General features: G+C 39.2%; 1 protein-coding gene across 2 annotated transcripts in view; it reads right to left on the reverse strand.

Moving 5' to 3' along the window:
* The window catches only part of PREX2 (phosphatidylinositol-3,4,5-trisphosphate dependent Rac exchange factor 2), a 280,651-nt gene that overhangs the window by 93,244 nt on the left and 163,239 nt on the right, over positions 1 to 24,168 (reverse strand). For both annotated transcript variants that reach the window (XM_054020338.1, XM_054020337.1), the window contains exons 26-30: positions 19,865 to 20,044; positions 16,475 to 16,569; positions 15,319 to 15,401; positions 14,854 to 14,944; positions 12,937 to 13,065 (exon numbers count right to left, since the gene is read on the reverse strand). In XM_054020338.1, coding sequence (XP_053876313.1) covers positions 12,937 to 13,065; positions 14,854 to 14,944; positions 15,319 to 15,401; positions 16,475 to 16,569; positions 19,865 to 20,044 — 578 coding nt within the window. The remainder of the gene's footprint in view (positions 1 to 12,936; positions 13,066 to 14,853; positions 14,945 to 15,318; positions 15,402 to 16,474; positions 16,570 to 19,864; positions 20,045 to 24,168) is intronic.

Genomic DNA, 24,168 nt, shown 5'->3' on the forward strand with positions numbered 1-24,168 from the left:
GCCTATGCTTTGAAGAACAGACTTGAAAGACAGTGTCAGTGGGGTGGGTGAAGGGAGGACTTCATATCAGGGATGTGCCTATTGCCATTCCTGTGAAAATCTGCCCAAATTTTGCCAAGTTATAAGCCTTTGAAAAAAAATCAGTTTGCAGATGCTCAAAGCCTTGCTAGAATTTAAAGTCTCCAAAGATTCCATCTTCAATGAGCAAGCTCATTACCTTGCACTGACCAGACCGCATACTTGCCATCCCCATAGAGTAACTTGCACCATGTGAGCATCAATATGATGCCAAGTGATAGACTATCTGGGTAGTTTTTTAGTTTGCATTTTTAAAACCTAGAACATTTAAAAAATGACATTAAGAGCATTATTAAAAATCCAATGGAAAAATAGTATGTGATCATGTAATAAAAAATTGTATTATACTGTAAACACACAAGGGACTGAATTAAAGGTGCACAGACAACCTTAATTCGGGATTCCTTAACTTTTAAGTGCTTGATTTGCAGCCATAATAAATTAGATGGTGGGGGTCGACGTATAGCTAACTATTGGTTTTACGTCCACCAATATGCGGTAAATGGTATAAGCAAAGTGCAGAAGTGTAAATGTACTTAGTACTATTGCTTATATGCTTTATATGAACTTGGTGGTACACTGGAAATACTGATCCCAGACTGTAAAAAACATGAAAATTAATTATATTTTATATGATTCACTAGATAGGTTTTTAGAACCAATATGCAATTGGAGTTATCTTTGGCACTGTCTTGCCGTTCACCGCCTTTAAGGCAATTTCAATGAACATATAAAGCTTTTGTCTTAGGTGAAGTAGCTGATATGCAAGAGTTTGGCTTTTGTGTAAACTTAGTAAATACATTAAAGGCCACAATTTTCAAAGAAGTGGTTGTTGACTTGGGGGCCCAACATACAAGATTTAGGGCTTGATTTTTAGAAGTGTTGAGCAGCCACTTCAAAGAGAGTTCTGAGTGCTCAACGCTTCTGAAAATCAGGCCCATGGTACCTCAGGTTAAGCACACAAGAACTAAGGCACTCAGAATTAGTGGGTACTTTTGAAAATGTGCCTACAACTCATCCTCAGCAGCCTTCATTTTCAGATGAACAAAGGAAGCCTAAGGGCACATTAAAGATTAATATACTGGGGTCTAGAAGTCTGATCATTTTGCTTAGTGACTGAAGCTTCTGTATGTGGAAAATTTAATTTTATAATCTGAAGTATGTAGCTATGTTGAGGCTATTTCTTGCAGCTCATTACAGATGGGATTTGTTGAATCTATGAATTCAAAAACATTTAAGGTTTCTATGAATATTATTCTCCTGCTTATGCTAGAATTACAGGCTGCAGCAAGTTTCCCTTATCCTCTTTATTATAATCTCTCTCTGTTTCATAATAACAATGAGGAGTCCGGCGGCACCTTAAAAACTAACAGATTTATTTGGGCATAAACTTTCATGGGTAAAAAAACCCACTTCTTCAGATGCATGGAGTGAAAATTACAGATACAGGCATAAATGTATTGGCACATGAAGAGAAGGGAGTTACCTCACAAGTGGAGAACCAGTGTTGACAAGGCCAATTTGATCAGGGTGGATGTGGTCCACTCCCAATAACTGATGAGGAGGTGTCAATACCAAGAGAGGGAAAATTGCTTTTGTAGTGAGCAAGCCACTCCCAGTCCCTATTCAAGCCCAAATTAATGGTGTTAAGTTTGCAAATGAATTTTAGCTCGGCAGTTTCTCTTTGAAGTCTGTTTTTGAAGTTTTTTCGTTGAAGGATGGCTACTTTTAAATCTGTTATTGAATGTCCAGGGAGACTGAAGTGTTCTCCTAGTGGCTTAAGTATGTTACCATTCCATATGTCTGATTTGTGTCCATTTATTCTTTTAAGTAGAAAGAATAAATGGACACAAATCAGACAACAGGAATGGTACTATATAAATCCCTGGTGAGCCTACACCTTGAATACTGCATCCAATTCTGGTCACCATATCTCAAAAAGGATATAGTGGAACTGGAAAAAGTTCAGAGAAGGACAATAAAGATAAACGGGTACAGAATGGCTTAAAAAGAGATGACAAAGTGGGGGATATTATAGAGGTCTCTAAAATCATAAATGGTGTGGAAAAAGTGATTAGAAAAGTATAATTTATCCTTTCAGGCAATACAAAACCTAGGGGTTACCCAGTGAAATTCATAAGCAGCAGGTTTATTACAAACAAGAAAAAGTACTTTTTCACACAACACACAGCTGAGCTGTGGAACTCCTTGCCAGAGGATGTTGTGAAGGCCAAGACTATAACAGGGTTCAAAAAAGAACTAGATAAATCCATGGAGGATAGGTCCATCAATGGCTATTAGCCAGGATGGAAAGGAATGGTGTCCCTAGCCTCTGTTTGCCAGAAGCTGGGAATGGGCAATAGGGGATGGATCACTTGATGATTTCCTGATCTGTTCATTCCCTCTGGGGCACCTGGCATTGGCCACTGTCAGAAGACAATATACTGGGCTAGATGAACCTTTGGTCTGATCCAGTATGGCCGTTCTTATGTTATGTTCTTAGACCATTGAGGCAATGTACCAGGAAGGCTTATTGAGTCTTTAACGAGTCCTTTGGAAAACGGATGGGAGCACCAAATTCTATGTGGATTTATAGAAAATTGAATAAAGTCACTTTAAAGGATTCTTATCCATTACCTCCAATAGATGATATTCTGGATGTTGTAGCAGGTGCAATATGGTTTTCCACACAGGATCTTTTGAGTGACTACTGGCAAGTGGGAGTGTATACAAAAGATGGGGGTGGGGGAATGCTTTCACTGGGTGATACTTGTGGCAATTTAGGCTAATAGAAAGGGTATTACCTGGAATGCTCCTTTCAGCCTGTCTGTTATACCTAGATGATATCCTGGTGCCTGCTAAAACATTTGAACAGGAGCTAAAGAATTTACAAGCGGCCTGTGAGAAGCTGAAGGCAGCCATTTTGAAATGGAGCCCAAAGAAAAGTGAGTTGTTTCAAAAAGAGGTAATGTACCCTGGGCACATAATTAGTGAGGAGGGAATCTCCACTGACAAAACGAAAATTGAGGCTGTATAGAGCTGGTCAACTCTCCAGACACTCTCAGCTGTGCAATGTTTTAAAGGGCTATGGCTCCTTTTATAGACGATTCACTTTTGCCAATATTGCAATTGAGTGAATTGGTTGAGTGAAAAGGGGAAACCATTTCAGCAGTCAGCAGTGTGTGATGAAGCATTTCCAGGGTTGAAAGTCTCTGCTGACTGAACTGTTGTGGCCTATCCAGGATTTAAAACTCCTTTCACATTGGAGACAGATGCTTTCAGTTTGGGGCAATATTGACACAAGAACACAAGAGACCTGAGAGGTGGTAGCTTATTATTACAAAAGTCTAAGTTTTCCTGAAATAAATGATTGCATCCCTAAACAGAACTCCTAGCTCTGATTAAATCGATAGAACATTTTAATTATGATTTGTATGGGAGGAAGTTTATGGTCAGGACAGCTCATGCTTCCCTGCAATGGCTCTATAGATTCAGAAATCCTGAGACAGGCTTGCCAGATTGTAGAAGAAGCTGCAGTGCTATGATTTCACAATCACACAAAGGCCTGGCCATAAGCATGGCCATTGCCATAAACTGATGCCTTGTCCAGACGGCCTTGTTGCAAAACTAATTGCAAACACTGCCCCAAATAGGAGCACAAAGGAATTAGGCCATGTCTATGTTACAAACTTTGGATGACATAAGCTACATTGGTGTAAAGCTGCCGCAGTTAGTCTTTTGCTCCTGCATGTGCATACTTGGCTGCTCGCATCGGCGCTTTGCGTATTCAGAAGAAATGCTCATGTCAAGGCAAAGTGCGGTGTGCCATGGGTAGGTATCCCAGTGTGCCAAGAGCCACCCACCAGTGCAATGCCTTTTGGGGGATTTTCGCAATATGTTGTGGGGCAGAAATGAGTCATGCAGGGAACTCTGGGATTTAGGGGGTCAAGTTGCTGTCATGCAACTTTCTCCATCCCAATCCCATAATTTTTACAACTGTTTTTTAAATCCCACAAACCCATGTGACACTTTTTGCTGTCCACCATCTGACAGGAGCATGGAGCCTGTACAGCTCTGCACTATTGACATGAACATGGCACAGGACTAACGGTCCTCCAGGTTTTGCAGCGTCACAGGAAGTACCGCAACAAGAGCGCACATTATGCTTTCTTTGAGGACAGATTGCTGAAGGACACAGTGAAAATCAATTCAAGATTGTTGGTGGCATCCTTGGAGCAGTTGCAGACAGTGGAGCATCACTTTTGGACCCTAGAAACAAGCTCTGACAAGTGGGATTGCCTCGTATTGCAGGTCTGAAATAACAGTGACTGCAGAACTTTTAGATGTGAAAAGCCATCTTCCTGCATCTATGTCCCAAACTCACCCCTGCCCTCCAGTGCTGGGACACCAGAATGAGACTTGCATTGACAGTCGAGAAGTGAGTGGTGGTCACACTATGGAAGATTGCAATGCCAGATTGCTACCAGTCAATGGGAAGTCATTTTACAGTTGGAAAATCCACAGGAGAAATGCAAGTGTGCAGGGCCATCAATAGTAACCTGCTGTGCAAGACTGTGATGCTAGGCAATGTGCAGGGCATTGTGGATGGATTTGCAGCTATGGAGATCTTGAACTATGGTGAGGTGACAGACTGCACTGTGACAGGGTGGTGCTCATCAAGTCAACGCCCCTCCCACAGTTGCATGCTGTCTCTCCATCTCTCTCTCTGGTCTGCAGTCCCTCTCTCACTCCAGGAACCGTAGCATCCTCTTCATAACTCAGCACTCCAGCCAGATCACTGAGTGTATTTCCCCCTTCTGGGGTACCAAAGTCTTCCTTCAGTAGTCCTAGGCAATTTTCCCATTGTCTGGCAGGGAAACCCGGGGCCACCCTCTGACTCTGGGTTCTGGCTCAGGAACCCTCTAGCCAGCAGTCAAAGTCTATTCCCTTCTACACCTTACTGCTTTTTCCTGAGCCCTCTACCACCTTCCTGGCCACCCCACCTCTCTGGGTTTGCCAGCTCAAACACACCTCCCTTCTCGCAGGGAGTGACTGATGCCCCGGTCTGTTGCCAGTTTCCTTGTTTTATAGGCTCCGCCTCTTCCATCCCAGTTGAGCCCGCTTGCAATCTATCCCTGCTCCCTGGGGATAAAACACAAGGTGGAGCTTGTGGAGTTAACAGGTTAACTCCTTCCAGTCCTGTGTGGGGTGAACACCACATCACAGGCACACATTTCTCACACATTGTGGCACCAGCCCACCTCGCTACAGAGTACATCAACAGACAGGACTATTTTTCTATGGTTACTCAAATTTTGGTGGATCTCCAAAGACGCTTCATTGATATCAATGTGGGTTAGTCAGGGAAGATGCATGACACTTGCAACTTTAAGAATACAGGACTGTTCAGACAGCTGCAAGCCGGGACAGCGGATTACCATTGGCAATGTTGAAAAGCCAATAGTGGTCCTGGGAGACCCAGCCTACCTTTTGCTTCCCTGGCTCATGAAGCCAAATACTGGCCACCCTGACAATGCCAAGGAAAGATTCAACTACTGTCTCAGCAGGTGCAGAATGACAGTTGAATGTGCTTTCAGTAGATTGAAGGGGAGCTAGAGATGTTTATTTATTAGATTCTATCTCACTGAGAAAAATATTGCAATTGGTGCAGCTGCCTGTTGTGTCCCGCATAATATCTGTGAGGCAAAGGTGGAAAAATTGTTACCAGAGTAGAGGTGGACCAGTTGTCTGCTGACTTTGAACAGCCAGACACAAGGGCCATTACAAGAACTCAACGTGGAGCTATGCTGCTCAGGGAGGTCCTGAAAGGGCATTTATCAGTCAGACACAGTAATGTGCTGTGCTGGACAGTGCTCTACCAGGTCCTGAAGTTTTGGGAGTTGCTAGAAACTGTTTAGTGCTTGGTATACATTTATGAATATCACATTATCTCTTTTAATGAACCTATGACTCATGCGGTGCTTACTGTACATTTATAATTATTATGTGTTTTGCACTGAAACCTATAGTCCTGTGGTCCTGTTCAATTACAATTAATGTGTGCTTTCAGTAGCACCAAGCATTTTGCTGCATCTGTTATGAAACAATAAAGATTAAATTTCCCAAAACAAAAATTTATTGTGTAACAAAAACAGTGCAAAAATAATGTGCAATTAAAAAACAATACAGAGCAAACTTATAAAATACATTAACAGAACAGAACTTTAAAAATAGAATGCTAGAAAATATGTGTCCCCATTTCAGTCAATTTCAACCAAAAGTACACCAACCAGGGTTCTCACAGTTCAGTTTATGTGAAGTTGTAGTACTCCTTACTGTCCACCCATGTGGAGTGGTGGAGGAAGGGTTGTGGTCCATGATGCCACATAGAAAGTTGCGGGGGGGATGTAGGGAACTGCTAAAATGGAGTTCCCCATTGATTGTAAAAGAAGGTGAGCACATGACTGTTGGACCTGTACGTTAGCAAGATTCTTCAGCATTTGTGTTTGTTGCCTAAAAAGCCTCATTATGTCCTGGTGCATTTGCCTCTCTGACTCCTGGGCCCAGAAACTTTTGGCATCAGCCTCTCTGATCTTCCAATCTTTTCCTGGATATCTGGTCACCAACTCAGAGTGAACAATGCAAAAACAGAACTCAATATTTTCTCATAGACCTTTCTCAGTCCTTCCCCTTTCTATCTCTGTAGAAAACTCTACAGACCATTGAGGACCTTAATCATGCACCCTTACTGTTATATTCAATTCCTTTCTTTGTTTTCCACCACATCCAGGCTATTAAGACCTGTCAGTTTTTCCTTAATAATGTTGTAAAATGTCCCGCACTCTCCATCTTTCTTGCTGACATCCTGGCTCCTATCTGAGTCATCTGACCTTGACTACTGCAACTTCATTCTCTCTGGGCTGGCTGATTCTCATAGTATGGCCCTCATGTCCATCTAACGTGCTGCAGCTAAACTAATCTTTCTCTGCCTCTTTGATAATGTTATTCCCTTAATCCTTGCATTGGCTTCGGACCTCTTCCGCATCAAATTCAAACTCCTCAACTTCAAGGATCTGCACAGGTCTGCTATTGCTCACAATTTGTCTCATCTGCTGCTCCCTGGTCTGCCAACTTGGTACGTCTAGCCACTTTCTCCCACAAGCGAGTCTGCACCTTTTCTTGAGCCAATTACCTAGGGTCTAGTAATATCCTTCTTGAATCCATGCCTCATTCAGTCTCACATTCCTCCTACAAATTCCCTCCATTTATTAGCCTTTCAAGGCTGACTGGTACTGCCTGATTTCCCCTCTTCTAGTTAAACATATTATAGGATAAAAGTTTCAATAGTAAGAGATCTTGACTGTAGCCCATAGGGCTAGCCTGCTATATTATATATTCTGTTTTTTTCTTTATTGGTTTGATTGATTATATTATTTTGGCTTATATTTTTGTACTGAATAATTTCCATAGACATTACTCCATTATATTTGGCTGTAATGCAGGGAACCTATAGATCTGTATCCTGTATGATTAGCTAGAGCAAGTTAGCATGAGTGCTTGTAACCTTTGGCATAGATAAATGGCCTACCTGGCCATTGAGGAACCTGGACGATCAGACTCATTTAGCATTCCAGAGACAACGCTGGTCCTTTGTCTCCCATCACCAGGTTGCCAAGAAAGGGTGTAAATATGCTAGTCTAAAGTAGCTTTTGTAAGGAATGATACCATAGGTACTCATAGAACTGTATTATTTCTTTTTGATTCTATGGTTTTGAGCTTTGATGACTTTTTCCTTTATTTTAATAAAAATCTCTAAAGCTTGGCTTTGTCCTCAGCGTGTGTGTTAATTCTTGGCATACTCCCCAAGGGTCCTTACAAATTATTGAATTCTCTACATTCTCTAATTCTGTGACCAGATTTCAGGATAAGAACCTGATTACCTTCTAGTCAGATCATTGATGAGCCTATAATAAACCAGACCTCTATACATCAGGTCAACAAGAACTTTTTTATTTATTTCCCAGGAAAATCATTTTTTTAATCTGAGCGCATATTCATGGATATTTTGACGTGTTCGTCCAATTCCAATAATAATAATAAAATTGACAGACAATAAAGTCCATCCTGAAGGTATTAAAAATTTTCTCTTTTCTTCCTATTTATTACACAACAGAAATTAAAAACATTGCAATGTAAAGGTTAAATGTGTCTTTTATAGGGTTCCTACATCTCCATCTGCTTTAAATAGTGAATCATTCTAATTTAATACAGCATGTTATTGAAGGCAACAGAACTATCAACAAGAAAATACAACTGCTTCTGAGTTTTCTATTAAAATCTAAGCACTGGAGTCAGTTTTCAATAAAAGGATTCACTTAGTTAACATCAGTAATGGTTAAACAAGTTTTCAACCACTATAGCCACTATTTACCACTAAACATTTCTTTAGGTGGTAACCAAAGAGGCTTTGAGGGCTTCCTCATCTACTTACCACAGAAACCTAAATATGACTCAAGAGACAAAAAATGTCCTCTTTTCGCCTTATTAAATATAGTCACTTAACTTCTGGTTATGTAGAAATATGAAGATTCACCTACTTACAACTGAAATTCTATTGAACACACACATTTAAAGAGTACACTAATGGCCTAACCAAGGATGGGCTTGCTAAGTTGTATGGCAACACTTTCAACCAGCCACATCGAGCGCAAATATAAAATATTTTTAAACACTAAATAGAAAAAACATTAATAATTTTTTTTTGACTGACTCCTGTGTTTTGTGCCTGATCATTGAAACACAGATCTGGGAGGAAGTTAAATTCAGCTTTTGGCTTGAAATAATTTTTGTCTTAAAATGCAAAATATAAAAATGAATTAGGGACCAATTTTTGTTCTTTCTGAATCAGGTAAATACAAGAGCAAAAGGGAGAGGTCAAGTAACTTTAAATTCGCTGCTCAAACCTCATATTAGTTTCAGTCAGAAATATCCCAAAACAGAACTGCAGGCTGGCTAGTCTGTCTGCTAAATGCCTTGATCATTTGTGGAGACAACAAATGGCATGAGACTCAGAGGCACAGCACAGAACTTGCAGCCCAGGGGAAGGGACTCTGAAAGTTGCTTTAAGCCTGCTTTGTGCTCTCCTGATCCTGGACTACTTGGGGGCTGGAGACACCCACAAAACAACTTAGACAGGCTCCTAGGGCTGTATAAGTAACAGCAGCTTCCCCAGGCTGCCCTATGGGTCACAGTATTGCCTAGAATCTTGCAACACTGTGTGCTGCAGCCGCACCCTTGACACACCCACTTCACCAGGACTTGCAAAGGGTCCTCCAAAGCCAGCCTTATGGCTGACTCTGACGTCAGGCTCATGGGGAGATTGGCTCTTTGGGCCCCTTTTCATCACACCACCCCTATTACCTGGTGTAAGGAAAGGAGTGATGGTCTTGCCCAGGATCCCCTGAGTGTTTTTTTTATGAACACTCATGAGATATTAGAATAATTTTTGAGAAATCAATTAAAACTTTTTTTTTTTTCAAATTCAAAATGAAAAAAATAATTAGAGCACATGGCTGAGGGGACTGACGATGGGGAAAGGACTTGTTTAATTGGATCCAGGCAAAGACAGTAGTGACTAAATTTATTAACAAATGATTAATTTGGTTAAAGAAGTCACATGAGAGCTGGTTGCTGCAATTTTCTAGTAGATAATTATCAGATGCCATGGACGGAATGGGCAGAGAGTGGGTTGTCTTTTCACTTCCAGAGTTATCCCCTCAGACCATGCTCGGGACACATTGGTAGGGCAATATAAGGAAGCTCATGCTCCTGGGCTTGAGTAGCATGTGTGTGGACAGAGGGTTTCACTCTTCAGATGTCATAACTCAGCATCTTTTACAAGCACAACATTTACTTTAAAATTAGTCATTAAAAATAAAGATTTAATAAATTCTTAACTGATTTTTTAATCTGCATTTTTGCAGCAGAATGTCAATTTGACACACTATGCTTTTGTTAATTGTCCAGCCAGGCACCAAAGATCTGTCTAATAAAATCACTGTTATTTAATGACAGTGTTGTGAAAAGAGAAACTCTGTATTATGCAGAAGCAGGAGGTCATTTGGACCCCGTTGAACCTTTCTTTAAAACTCTCTAAAAAAGGAAGTAACTTTTCCAATAAACTTAAAACAAGATTTATTTGAACGATCTTGGTGAGATTCCTAGGACACAGTAGGACCAATTTTGAGGTGGGCATAAGCTTATTTAAGTCATTTATGGACAAACTAGTCACATCAGAATGGCCTGTTGAGCTCTGACGGACTCTTAGAGGGTGTCAAACGATTGGTGAAGACTTAAGTTTTCACTTCTTCAAAACCATCCATGATTAATGCTAGAATGTACCTGGGTTTCGGTTTTTGCTAGGAACTAGATTTTTTTGAAAACAGTCTGTTCCCTGTTGATTCTGTGGCAGCCATTACAATATAAATGTGTATTTTGTTGACTTGGCTTTCTAGATTTTACAGATTTTAACCTTAGTGATTTGTACCAAATGGAGGAGTGATTTGTGTGATTTTGGACTTTTCTATCCCAGTGTCTGAAGACCTCAGAGGATCTAAATTTATAAATACCATAGGGTATTATTTGGGACACCTCACATTGGCCACTGTCGGAAGACAGGATACTGGGTTAGATGGACCTTTGGTCTGACCCAGTATGGCCATTCTTATGGTTTTTAAAGTTTATATTTATAAAGCATATCACAAATTCTTTTGGTAGTTTGAAGAGCAGTTTCATCATGGGATATCATGGAAATTAGCCAATAAAATGAAGCTGCTAAATGTACAAACAAATAATTTTAACCTCAGACTGAAGCAACCTACAGCTGGCTTTGGTTCCCACAAAGAGATGCATGTTGCAATATTCCACTGCATAGTTTTATAAATCCCTTAAGCTTCTCTTTTCCATTGCTTCCCTATCAAACAGCACAATCAAAAAGGCAGGTCCTGAAAAGTGCTGAGCATGTCCTGTGAAATGCACACTCAAGTTCAATTAGGCCTGCTATGCTCCCTTTGAATGTCAGTTTTCTCACTGAATTCAGTGGGAACAGAAACAGGACCACTAACTTCAATAGGTGTTTGAATCACTTAGCATCTTCATCTAAGAGTCCAAATTCCCCTTGCGCCGGATACTCAGAGAAGACAATATTCCCATTTGCCTCCAAAGCTTCTGCTGGCATCTCTCCTTAGCTACCTCTGAGATATTATTTAAATTAGGTGTTCTTAGATTTTGTCATAGTGAACTTCCCTAAGCTAATAAAAAGAACACTGCACCTCTCCACAGTTTATTAAGACAACACAAATAACTGAAAATCCTATATTTTGCAAAGATACAATTAATAAAGTAGAAGGGCTTTGATCAATATAATTACAAGAGTACAAGTGTGTTATCTTGCACTTCTGTTACAAAGAGTACAAATCGCAGCAGCAATTAAATTGCACAAACATTTTAGGTCATCATAATCCCTACTTACTGTGCGACACCTCCCCCAACCCTCACTTCTCTGGGGCCCAAGAATGAAGAGACAAGGTCTCACGGGTGCTGGGCCTACAGGCAGGGAACAGGGATCCCCTTTAGTGCATGTGGCCCATCATGTGAAGGCAGCAGGGTTCCCAGGCAGAATGGGGGCCAGAGTGTGGCACTCACAGGTCTGCAAGCACCAGGAGCTCCGTGTAGGTCCAGAGCAGCAAGAAGTTGAAGAGGGTACTGAGTTAGTAGCCAGGACTGACCACCGCTGTCACCAGCTGGAACTAGACTATTACCATGGGGGAGGGAGAGTATCACCCCAACAAGAGCTTCACAGGGCCCTGGATCCTCCTGAGACCTGACCTAAACAGCCACAGGGATCCTGACCCCAGTTGGCTCTTCCCCAGGAATGGGGAGGAAGGTGACACCAACGACCTCAGCAGAGTTCAGAGCCCACTTCACACAAGGGCTGCCGCCTTGATGGGGGCACTGACCCAGAAATGAACAGCTTCAGAGGACCAGAAAGAGAACCCTTCTGGTAAGCCCAGTTCACCCAGCCCCACTGCCCAGGAATGAGCGGTAGCTCTGCAGTGAATGATGCGAATCCCCCAGGATATTGCAGGACAGGGCTGTGATGGGGATGGGGACCGTGGAGAAGGAGGGGAGCCACACCACCACCACTGCAGGGCAGGGCTGAGAAGAGGAGACACATGGGGATAGAGGAGAGCCCCTGGGATACTGCAGGGAGTGCTTCAGCCAAAGGGAGGTGCACCAGGGGAGATGGAGGAGCTCTATATGAGCTGGGCATCAGCATGGGAATAAAATGGGGGGCATGAGAGGTCCTGTGATGCTGGAGGGGGAGGAAATGGGGAAGCAGGAGAGCTGCTGCGCTGCAGCAGGCAGGGCCACGCTGGACAGCATAGCCCTGGGTGGAGCAGAGGAGCACCTGCAAGCTACTTTCCCTGGTATGCCCCCATTCCTGCACTGCTCCTTGGGTGGAGCCTTGGTTCCCTCTGCCCCTTCCCAGCCCGAGTAGAGTTCTGGATTCACTCTGACATGCAGCACCACACCCTGGCCAAAAGACAGGCAACAAGCACCTCCCCTGCTGCAGGCCCACACCTCCCGAGGGAGGCATACCCCATAATTTGAGACTCTCTGATTTAAACTACTCTCCATTAGTCTTGCTACTGAGATCACAAGCTGTGCTGGAATTTAGAAATTTCCTATTGGCTACATGCTACTCTGGCCTCACAGACAACATAAACCGGTTATATCCTTCCTCCGCCCTCCCTCATTAGCTATGAGTTTATTGAAGGTTACGTTTTTCTTACTGACCTTCAACAAATTTTCTGATATTCTGTGCAAGATTTTGGACACTGCTGGGAAGGTTCCAAGGGTCTTGCTTGATGTGAAGTCGTAATCTCTTTGGACAGCTAAGCTTAGGTTCCATTTCCTGCTGAAATGCTAAGCAAAGGAAAAAAATACCTCTTTAGTTTAAACATCCTCAGAAACCCACTGTATTTCTTTCTGAGTTGAATAGTCTTAACATTAAGAAATGCCTGCAATTTCCTGAAATTTTGTCTTGACTGCTGTTACCTATAGCTTTTCAAATAATTTAATTCACTAAATACCCGTATAAAAAGTCAAGCAATAAGTAATTAGTAAAGTAAAGAAGTAAAAAGTACATCAGTAATAAGTAATTTAAATAACACATGAATTCAACTACGTGTTTCGTGGTTTAAGGGCTTTTTTAAACCTTTATCACATCCACTCAAGAATTCATATAATAGTGGACAATAAGCTATACCAAAATTATCAGAAAAATAATCTTCCTTACTTAACACAGAAACTTTGGCTGTTTAACCTAGACTAGCCTTCAGATCACTAAAAGTATCCCTGACATTATTATGGTATATCTATATAAAGCTGCATTGTCACACAGAATATACATCCCCCTTTTTTTTAGTTCTCGTTCTAAATCATCTTTGTGAAATGGATATCCAATATAAAGACCCCCAAAGATATTTCATATCTTGCAACTAGTTGCACATTTATAATTAAATAATGTTTTCTGAATGGTTTGTCGTGGAAAATTTTGCCAGGTATTCAGTCTGAAAACAACAATAAACATTTGTGTGCATAAATGTCATCTGTGGGTCATACCCATCTTTCCCTAAAACAACTTTAAAGGTTCTAAAAAATGAAAATAGCTGCTAGAAAGAAATCTCACTATGTCTGTATTAACTTCTGGGCAGACTCACAGCAGGGCTAGTGAGTGGAAAGGCATGATGCATCAGAGAGTCAGATAACAAGCTGGTATATAAGGGTGTAGCTTCTCTGGCTTCAATGGAACTATGCTGATTTATGAAAGCTAAGGATCTGATCAATGACCCACTATAATTAATGCATTTTATTTGCTGAAAGTTATATATGTTTACACTAACTCAGAAACCAAAGCATTTTACAGTAGCATTATTTCTATTACCCACCCAACATTCAGTTGTATTTCCCAATCTCCCATACAGTCTTTTTTCAAACTCAGTTCACCCAAAAAGCCTTTCAGTAGCAATTTTTAAAAGTGTATCAATCCTGCTAAATGGCTCTAACCCTGCAAACACTTCACACACATTTAAGTTTAGACTGAACACTTATATACATGATTAACTTTGGACCTACACATATAGAAGCATGTATGCAGACCTAAAGTTAATCATATATATAACTCTTAGAAGGATCAGGGCCTCAAATTACACCTAGAACTATTTTAAATAATTAATATTTAGAATAAGAATTCACATTAAAGAGTTGCTTATTATTTATGAAGTACAATTTTACAAGAAGAAAATATCCACAAAGATAGAAAAGGTCAGGCATTAATAGTTAAATGTAATCAGAAAGTGCTTCAGTTGCTAGAATAGAAATAATATGAATCAGAAAAACACTTGTAATATATTAAAACTGATTTTTGCTTCAAAGCCTCAGCAATTTTATATTCAATTCAGAGGCTGTAATTTCAGCTTAACTTTCAAGAAAACCTAAATGCCTTATGCAAGGAAAGTGAAAATGTACTAGCTAAGAATAGTAATATCTATGTAATAAAAAATTTGAATGGCAATTATTCCAGAATATAACGTGAACAGAAAAGATTGGGTTGTTCTTTAATATCCAAATCAAATACTATATTTTCATACAGATGTGCCCTGTATCTCTTTGTACCACCTGTTGATTCTAGTAGTTAGTTTTAAATGTTACCTTGCAGGCCTCGACCTGGCGTGAAGAACTTGGTTTGTTCAAAGGCCCTCATTACAGCTGGTCCTTTCAGAAGATTGACAATTGAGTCTACCTGTTAGGATCAAAGTTCTGTGAGTGGCTTGCCTTTTTCATAACAATGTTTAGAAAGATCTGCTCTCAATGAGAAAAAAGGAATAGTGAAAAAATGATTACTTTATATTTGTTTGTAATTACGGTAATTTAAATGTTGGCTGTAGCTAACAACTCAAGACTAGAAAATTTGCTAAGATAAATCTAAGGAACTGTTCTCTTCAGTAATTCTGGGTTAGTAGCCCCAGGGAAGGATAAAAAGTAATACATATCATTCAAGTAAACAGTGAAAAGCAGAAGCAGCAAGGAAACCCCCACTTGCGGCAGCCAGCTTTTCTCTGATGGTTTGAATATAGACCAATACTGTTAAGCAGTCTAAGGAAAAAAATCTCATACCTGACCAAAAAGATGCTCCAAACAGCTATGAAGTTTGTCCTGTTTATCATGAGAAATGCGAACACTTAAGGGAAGTTCATCACCTGTGTGTAAAATATTTTAAATCATAATTAACTTCAGGGCTCAGTATACTTTTCAAAATCATACAGATCTGGGCTACTCTGCTATGCATAGGAGCTGATGCTTAAGCTTTTAGATCCTTCTGTATTTAGCACTTTACACTAATCTGTGAGATTCTTTTGTAGACTAGTTTTATAATGTAGCAAAAGTAAACAACAACAACAAAATGGCATCTGTACAATAAATCACACATCACCCTTTGTGAAGTAGGTAACTATTGTATTATTTATACCTTTTTATAAACTAAAGGCCAGAAACTTTAAGCAAAATGCCCAGGCCATATTGTAAAAGTTGGGAATAGAAACTAGAAGTCAGGTGTCCCTGATCTGTGTTCCACCAACTAGACCACAGTTCTCTGAAAGAAAAATGACAAGATCACTGAAATATCAGCTAGCTATTTATACCACCTAGACCACAGTCACTGAATGCACTGACATAACATTTTTATAAGGACCCTGCAAATATTTCACAATGTTAATGCTATTGCTAATGAAATGGCTCTGATAGTTCAGTAGTTTTTCAAGAGGGATAAATATGGCATTAAAACGAAAAAGGAACTATCAAGTGGCAAATAGGTAAGAATTTGCAACTATGATTATTTAAATTCAATTTGTTCAACCTTGACATAGAATAGAATATTATGGTGAGCGTGTCTTTCTGAGGTCTCACTCTCCCCAGCATTTGTACACAGTGGTATTTTGTATTCAGAGTCTTATCTCCTGTCTGAGACAGAACTCCCTGTTTATGTAAAATTCCTCTTCTTTTGAGCAACATAATGCATTGCCCAGGCCAAAGTGGGAAGCTGGTTAAAATGAGTCTCTGACATCTTTTACTAATCCACTATATTTTCAGCTGGATTGGAAAATGGGCTTTGTTATATAGAAAGGGTAAAAGTGCAACATACACTAAGCAGAAGTGAAATGCTACACTCTTGCCACTTACTATGATGAAGACAGACATGCCTGTGAATAAAACAAACAAAAACTATCTCCAGAAGAACTAATAGAGGAATTTGTAGATTATTTTTTAATCTTACCTGAGTCCATTTCATCACTGTGAAAGTAAGAACTGCACTGGCTACTGCAAATGCTGGTAAATGAGGCAATGGAGTTCCTGTTGCTATTGCAATCACTTGAAAAACAAAACAAAATAGTGCATCCTGATGTACAGGAACTATATCAAAGCACAAAAAGTACAGTGCCTTTCCTTTTTCTTAAACTTTCCTCTCCTCCCGAGGTCTTTTACAATGCTTTACCCTTGACTTTCAGTTTATGACATCATACAAAATATGTAGAAACTACTATTTGTCACTGATAGGACTCAGAGGGCTAGATTCCCAGAATAGATGCTTCGGTTGTCCCCACCTCATGTGTGTGAACAAATAGTTTCACATTGAAAATATACAGTTCCACATACAAATCGAGTAACTTTTCATGCAGGTGAGTGGCTGTTTTTGGAGATGTGGCCTCAAATGTGTTAATTTCTCCACATTTAAATTCTGTACACCTACCTACCCCATAACTCTTATAAATGATGAATCATGCTGGCTTAGGACTTGCAAACTGGAATTTTTAATGAGGTTAGAAAAGAATTAAACTATTAAACAAGATTAAAAATGACAATTTTCTCCCTTTAACCATGGTTTATGAGCCCATCCTTTGAGCTACTGGCAGTGCAATAGGATAAGTGCTAGTGGACCTCTGCACCTGCACAAAGCCCCAGTGGACTTCTCTGGAACTCTCTGTGGCTACAAAAGTCTACTCATATGAATCCAGTTGCTGGATGAGGGCTCCTGTGTGTATAGAGTAGGGGGCAGGTGGTAGTGGTGAGGATTTTACTTCTTCCTGTATCTGATTATATGGAGACTTCTACTATTTTTGGTACTGCAGAGATCACTGTACAGTCATGTGATTTTTTTTTACGCCAAATTTGTGTTTCTGTACAAGGAGTGAGAATGAATTCATCCATATCACACTGAGGGGGGGGGGGGGAAATCTAAGATTTTTTGTAAACATATTTCCAAATGGATTTGAACCCACAGGCTGTAACAGCAACCAAGTCAGCCATATCATCTAATCAGCACCAGAGTATTTGGTTTAAATGTAAGAGTTTTCAGGTGTTAAAGTAATTATCCAGCAGAGGGAGGCCACAATGTCCCATGAATGTAAGAGAAACTTATCATCTAGGTACCTCTCAATCAATTTCCTGCCATTATAGGGGCCTTGGGCATTGATGCATCTCAGTCCCTTATTCTCTGCCAGTGGCACATAATAGCTCAGTCTCCTGAGAGCTGTAATACTTTTTGGTCTAATTCTGGCTGTTGAGGTTGGTATGGGGGTGGCTGAGGGGTGTTTGGCAGCTTATGATACAGAAGAGGTCAGACTAGATTATCAGGCAGTCCCTTCCAGTCTTAAACTCTATGATTCTAAATTCTATTCTATAAAAGCATTTAGTTTAAAATGGCTGCAGAGTTCCAAATGCATGCCCTACTTCATACCATGCATAACAAAGTTAATAAAATAGGACTCCATTTTATATTATTATTATACACCTCTACCCCGATATAATGTGACCCGATATAACACGAATTTGGATATAACGTGGTAAAGCAGTGCTTCGCGGGGGGTGGGAGGGCAGAGCTGCGCACTCTGGTGGATCAAAGCAAGTTCGATATAACACAGTTTCACCTATAATGCAATAAGATTTTCTGGCTCCCAAGGAAAGCGTTATATAGAGGTAGAGGTGTATTTATAAATTGTTTACATATATGTTAATACCACAAAGAGGGAAGAGCATTTTTGGATAGGATGAGGGGGATGTAATTTAGGGTGCTGTCCACTAAATGACTGAAACCATGTTGGTAACAAAATGTTTCTAGCATAGAGTCCCGAAGAGTAATGAGAATTTCTGGCTGGATATTAAGAAATATTTTCTGATGATGATCTCTAACAGACTTTGGAAAAGTCTCCCAAGGGAGAATGGTGGAAAGCTCATCACTAGGGTCATTTAAAAACTGGACTGAACAAAGCACAAAAGAATAAAACATGGGTAAACATGGGGGGAAATCAGATTTAACCACTTCTTAGCCATATATTTCTGCATAAGTATTGTATTGTAGTGTTTAATAGAAATTTGCATAAGAACACAACTAATAAATGAAAATGTCCTACATTTCCCATAATGTCTGCTCTCACACAGAGATGGGGGGAGGAATAGCTCAGTGGTTTGAGCATTGGCCTGCTAAACCCAGGGTTGTAAATTCAATCCTTAAGGGGGCCACTTAGGGATTGGGGCAAAAATTGGGCATTGGTCCTGCTTTGAGCAAGGGGTTGGACTAGATGACCTCCTGAGGTCCCTTCCAACCCTGATATTCTATTATTTCAATTGCATTTACAGTGATTTACTGGAATTTACTGGCTGTTCATTTAACTGCATTAGATAATATTTTTAAAATATCCACTGTTATAACTGACAGTTGCACTAATAATTGGTATTATGTGCATGGGAATCTGAGGGGGGGGGTGTTTGTTTTGGGGGTATTTTTTACACACGTTAGAAAGATTACAGAAGTTTGGGATCAGACTAAAGCAGATGATCTAAGAAGCATTTAGTTCCTTCCACTTCAGACACCAAACTGCTAGTTCATATCAGCCAGGCTGCAATAATCAAACGTTAGCTCATGAAATTGGTCTTCAAAATAACAAAGAGTGCTGCTACTATTCCACCATTCTAAGAGACGTTTTACTTTTTGACCCCAGTAATCTGTTTAAATTGCAAATTGAAGTTAAACTGAATATACATCATCTGCATTTACATAATCCATTCTTCATTCTAAGTATCGGAAAATGTTCACAGTTGCTATGAATACTACTTCTTTTTCAAAGTATTATATATTTTAATTCCATAGTAAAGCTTTTATAATTGTTAGTACTAGAGATAGGATGATCCAGCAATGTTTAGACTGGGATGTTACCAGAGTTAAATGTTGGGGTTCAGATTTTTATTCAGGTCTTTAACTGTGATTGAGATTAGATCTGGAAACTGACTCAAAATACAAACATTTGGGGGTTTGCTTGGGCCTAATTCCACTACAGAACACCACAGCCAAAACTGTCTGTTTCTATGTTCTGCAGCACACTGAATCAGAACCTGGCAAATGGATCCATAGTTCTGGCTATGCTCCTCTGGGGATATTCAGATCCAGAGTTCTGGTAAAGTCCATCTCTAGTTATTATTACAGGAAAAGACTTGTATTACAATAGAAAATAATCCATCTTGATTACTAAAATATAAAATTCTCCCTTTACAAGAAGTAATAACCATTGTATTTTGATATTCTTTAAAGCCATTTTGAAAATCTACAATGCTGCACATTATGCTGCTGTATCCGAAAGATTGAAATAAAAAAGATTATTAGTAAAACTACCTGTATGAATCTCTGTTGCTGATGGTGTCATGACCAGAATCTTCCTGCTCATCACCTGCTACATTGAAACAGACCCTTTTCCCATTCCTTTCTCCCTTTTCATTGTCACTCTCTGCTGGTATTAAGGGCTCAGGTGTTTTACGTTCTGATTTGGGAGAATAGGTTATTGAAGAGAGAAGGCTGCAATGTGACAAAATTAATCGGGATGAATGCATTTTTTCAAAAGTAAGCTGATGATAATTATCATCATCATCCAACATGCATTACTACATTTCTCTGTTGTTCTTTTCCATTATTTTGTTCCCTATGAAAAGGCCAAAAAACCTATTTTTTAATTCAGACTCATGTCCATTGTAAAGTTATGGCCAACTAAAGCCCCCCCCCCCCCCCCCCCAAAAAAAAGACACTACTGTAAAAAACAGCAACAAAAGTTTAATGAGTCAAAATCATGCTTCGATCAAAGCAACACAAAATAGTAAGTCGTGCAATAAACCAATTCTTCTTCTTGGGGGAAAAAAGTTACCATATTATATCCTTGAAGTCCTTTTGGTGACTAATTATAAACTTAAACCATATATTTGCATATGCAAAACTAGTAAATTAACCACAGAAAACATTTCTCTGTGCAAAACAGGTAATTACTTACTAAATGCTTATGGTACCCAAATTACTAGCTTTCATGTGTCATTCTGCCTTATTCTAATAAAAGGTTCTGGGAAATTTTATTTTAAAGTCTGTACCTTCATCAACATTCCAAATGACCACACCACCATAACTGGTCAGATAAAGTGATGTGTCACTTGATTTGCCATGACCAATTAGGTAGTGTTGTGCCATCATGTTTATGAACAGCACCTCTCTGAATCATACCTTAGTCATTTGATAACAGCAGAACTCCATTTATATGATCTAATTGGGACTAGAGTGAGATTGGATAAATCAAAAATTCAGATAATCTGGAGAATGAGAAGGCGCAAGGCTGCAGCGCCGTCTAGCAGCCAGAGGAGAAATCACTCACTTCTGGACCTGTGTGTACTGGTTGTTCAATTAATACAGAGAGCTGGATAGTGGAGGGTCAGATAAACAGAGTTCTATTGTACTTATCCAGAAGCCTCTACGTAGAGCTCCATTTGAAACTTGATGTGATCAACTGACACCCAAAAGCTGTGGAAATTTTTATACCTGAACATGTACAAATACCACAATGAAGTCATACTACTATATAGTTATTCATCTTCTTCCCATGAAACACATGTTCTAATAGACTTTATGAAAGAAAAAACGAATACACACAATGTTATTTTAATTCCAGTTACTGGAAATCAAAACTGCAAAGGAAGATTAACATTAATAACATCTGAACAAAAAATTAGATGCAGCATTAGACTTCTGCAACAAGTCCTTTCTAGCTATCTTTTAAATTAGCAGTGGCCGGGCTATGTTCAAAAATAGTTTAAAAGCTTTGAATCCCTATACTGTGTTTGTTAAGTAACAGCTGTCACCACGGTTGGCTTGGTAGTGTTGGCAAGTGCTCTGCTTCTAACCCAAGATCAAATATATGTCAGGGGCACAAGTGTAGGTGACATCATATCTTTACATCTAAAGAGCAACTGCAAAACACTTGTATTCGTGAGACTGAAAATATCCTCTTTGGTTTTTAAAAGGTAGCTTACAGAATTCCCCTTCTTTACACTCTCTATCTACACAATAAATCCCTGATGCTAAAGGCATTTTATCAATCAAAATTAACAAAGGACATTTCTCATTAAAAGCACTGTAAACTTTTACATTCAGTTTTGTGAGATTTGCACAGGTCTAACTGAGGAAGGTAGCATATACCAATTCTAAACACTAATGAAAAGATAATAACTCACCTAATAACTTTGTTCAGCTACAGAGCCACATCAGTACCAAACTACTAATCTCTCCACTGCTTTGATGAATATAATCTACTTGAAATCAATGCAATTCCAAACTGTTCTGCAAAGTTTTTGTTCCACAAACTCAGCACACCCTGACTGATTGCCATATAGGGAAGTGATTTTTTCTGAATGAACATATTTTCCTTCACACTCAGAATTCTGCTAACACAATAGTTTTAGTCATTCTGTGTAACACAACATTTAAAAAACTAACTCAATGTTAAAACCATAAAATCTTTGAGCATACATAAATAATATATTGTCTCAGAAACTGATAGAGATTTAAGTAGTTCTTCAAAGGTTTCAAAATCATCCATTGAGAGGCACAATATCCGAGTGTACATTATCCCTATAATGTTAATTTGCTGTACCACTAGCAGCATATAATTTTTACTATCTATTAAACAATCTCTCTCTCTCTCTCTCTCTCACACACACACACACACACACACACACACACACACACACACACACACACACACACACACAGAGAAAGAAATCCGGCCCTGTTGAAGTTAATGAATGTTTTGCCATTGACTTCAACAGGCCAGGATTTCACCCAGATCCTCTAAAGAAACCATTTGATCATTTTTTGTATAGCATTCTCAATCCCTAAGATTAATTGCTGTGACACAGACTTTTCCCCTGAATATCTTCTGTTTATACAGTACCTAGTACATTGGAAACCAATCATAGTAATAATAATAAATAATTAATAATTCAGCAAATATTGATTTTGATTTTATTTTTATACCATAACAGCAAATCTATTAACAGGAATTCTGCAGTAGTTGTAAACTGGAAGGATCAGTTTGTTTAAATGTACATAAATATATATATGCATGGTTATTAAAGAACACATTTTGATTCAAGCAGAGTGATTTAATTATTTTGTATTATTTTATGTGTTTTATTTCTTAACATTCCCTCTTTCACCCTAAGAACTCATGGTCATGACTGTGTTGTAAGTAGTACATGGTGTACTGTATTAACAGTTCACACCCAGACTATCCAGGCCTCCATCTTTCCCATTCTTCCTGTTTGGAGCTTTTAAGTAGGCCTCTTGGGTATCCTGCTTCCTGTACAGAACTACTTTCCGCCAAGACAATCAAACTCTGGCAGTGCAGTCAAAGTCCACAGGGAATAAAGATGAAAAGTCTGATGCTTATAGGCAGTAAAGTGTAAAACCTTTAAAATAAATCTTTGCACCTTATATAGGTTTTCCTACCAGTTCAATTTACAGAGACTCTGTTAATGAAGAAAAATATTAACCCAGACTCTTGTATACTGTTTACGTTTGCAACTGTGTGACCCACAAAATTTATATATTATAGATAGCACATTCATGCTTGTATGAAAGAGAGTTTAGAAGTCTTTGAGGCTTTATGCAAACTCTAGGGAGCAGGGGGGAAACCAATGATAGCCTAAGTAACCAGAAACTACTGAAATATTAATTGAGCCTTCAAATACAAAACGTATTGATCATTTTATAACTTTACTGACAATTTAAAGACATTATAATGCTGTTGCTTTATTTTTGTGCTCATCCAGCAATGAAAAGATTTTATTTCTGATTTGCTAAATTAATTAGTTAAATTATGTGTAAAGACATGGGGAGTAGAGATTTATCTCTTACATTCTTTTGCAAACCCTAAGCTGTATTTACTTTCATTTAACCACTTCAAACCTGGTATACTATACAGCATACATCTAGGGGGGAGAAAAAACACATAGTAGCTGTTTGGAAACAAGATGTACATCACTGCTTACCTCCAAAGGAGGTATTGATAATTTTTCTTCCTGAGCACTGATCAAGGGCCAAGCCTTAGAAAAGTTTACTGGTCTTGAAAGCAGCTGTTCTAGTCCCAAGTATTTCTGCTCCTGGGAGATCATTAAATAGTAGCTCTTGCTGACTAAGCGAACCTAATTTATTTGTTAAAAAAAGTTTCTAGTATTTGTATTTTTATAAATTTAGGTTTAAATTTAAAGCCACTCAGTAGTGCCATAAAATTTAAATACAAATTATTTTTTGCTCCTTTTCTCTTGTTTTCTCTCCTAGTGAAGTCTGAGAGATGACATGGATCTCATATTGCCTCTTCCCCCCAAACAGTTACTGTTTCCACAGCCAAGAGAAAAGCTATAGTGGTTCAATGAAGCAAAGTAGAAACTATGTCACGCTCAGAAAGAAAGAAAAAAGAGAGCAAGAAAGAACAAAGTTCAAAATTGCCTGCACTTAAATTCTTTGGACCATTGTAGCTCTACTTGAATATGAACAGGGACTGCTTCTGCTGATCTCATGCAACAACGTTCAGATGGGTTCAGATTAGACCAGGCAAGTTTATGCATCAATAGTTTGGAATGCCCACATTTGATTTATCAATA

This window comes from Malaclemys terrapin, chromosome 2 (assembly GCF_027887155.1).
Source record: "Malaclemys terrapin pileata isolate rMalTer1 chromosome 2, rMalTer1.hap1, whole genome shotgun sequence".
Lineage (NCBI taxonomy): Eukaryota > Metazoa > Chordata > Testudines > Emydidae > Malaclemys > Malaclemys terrapin.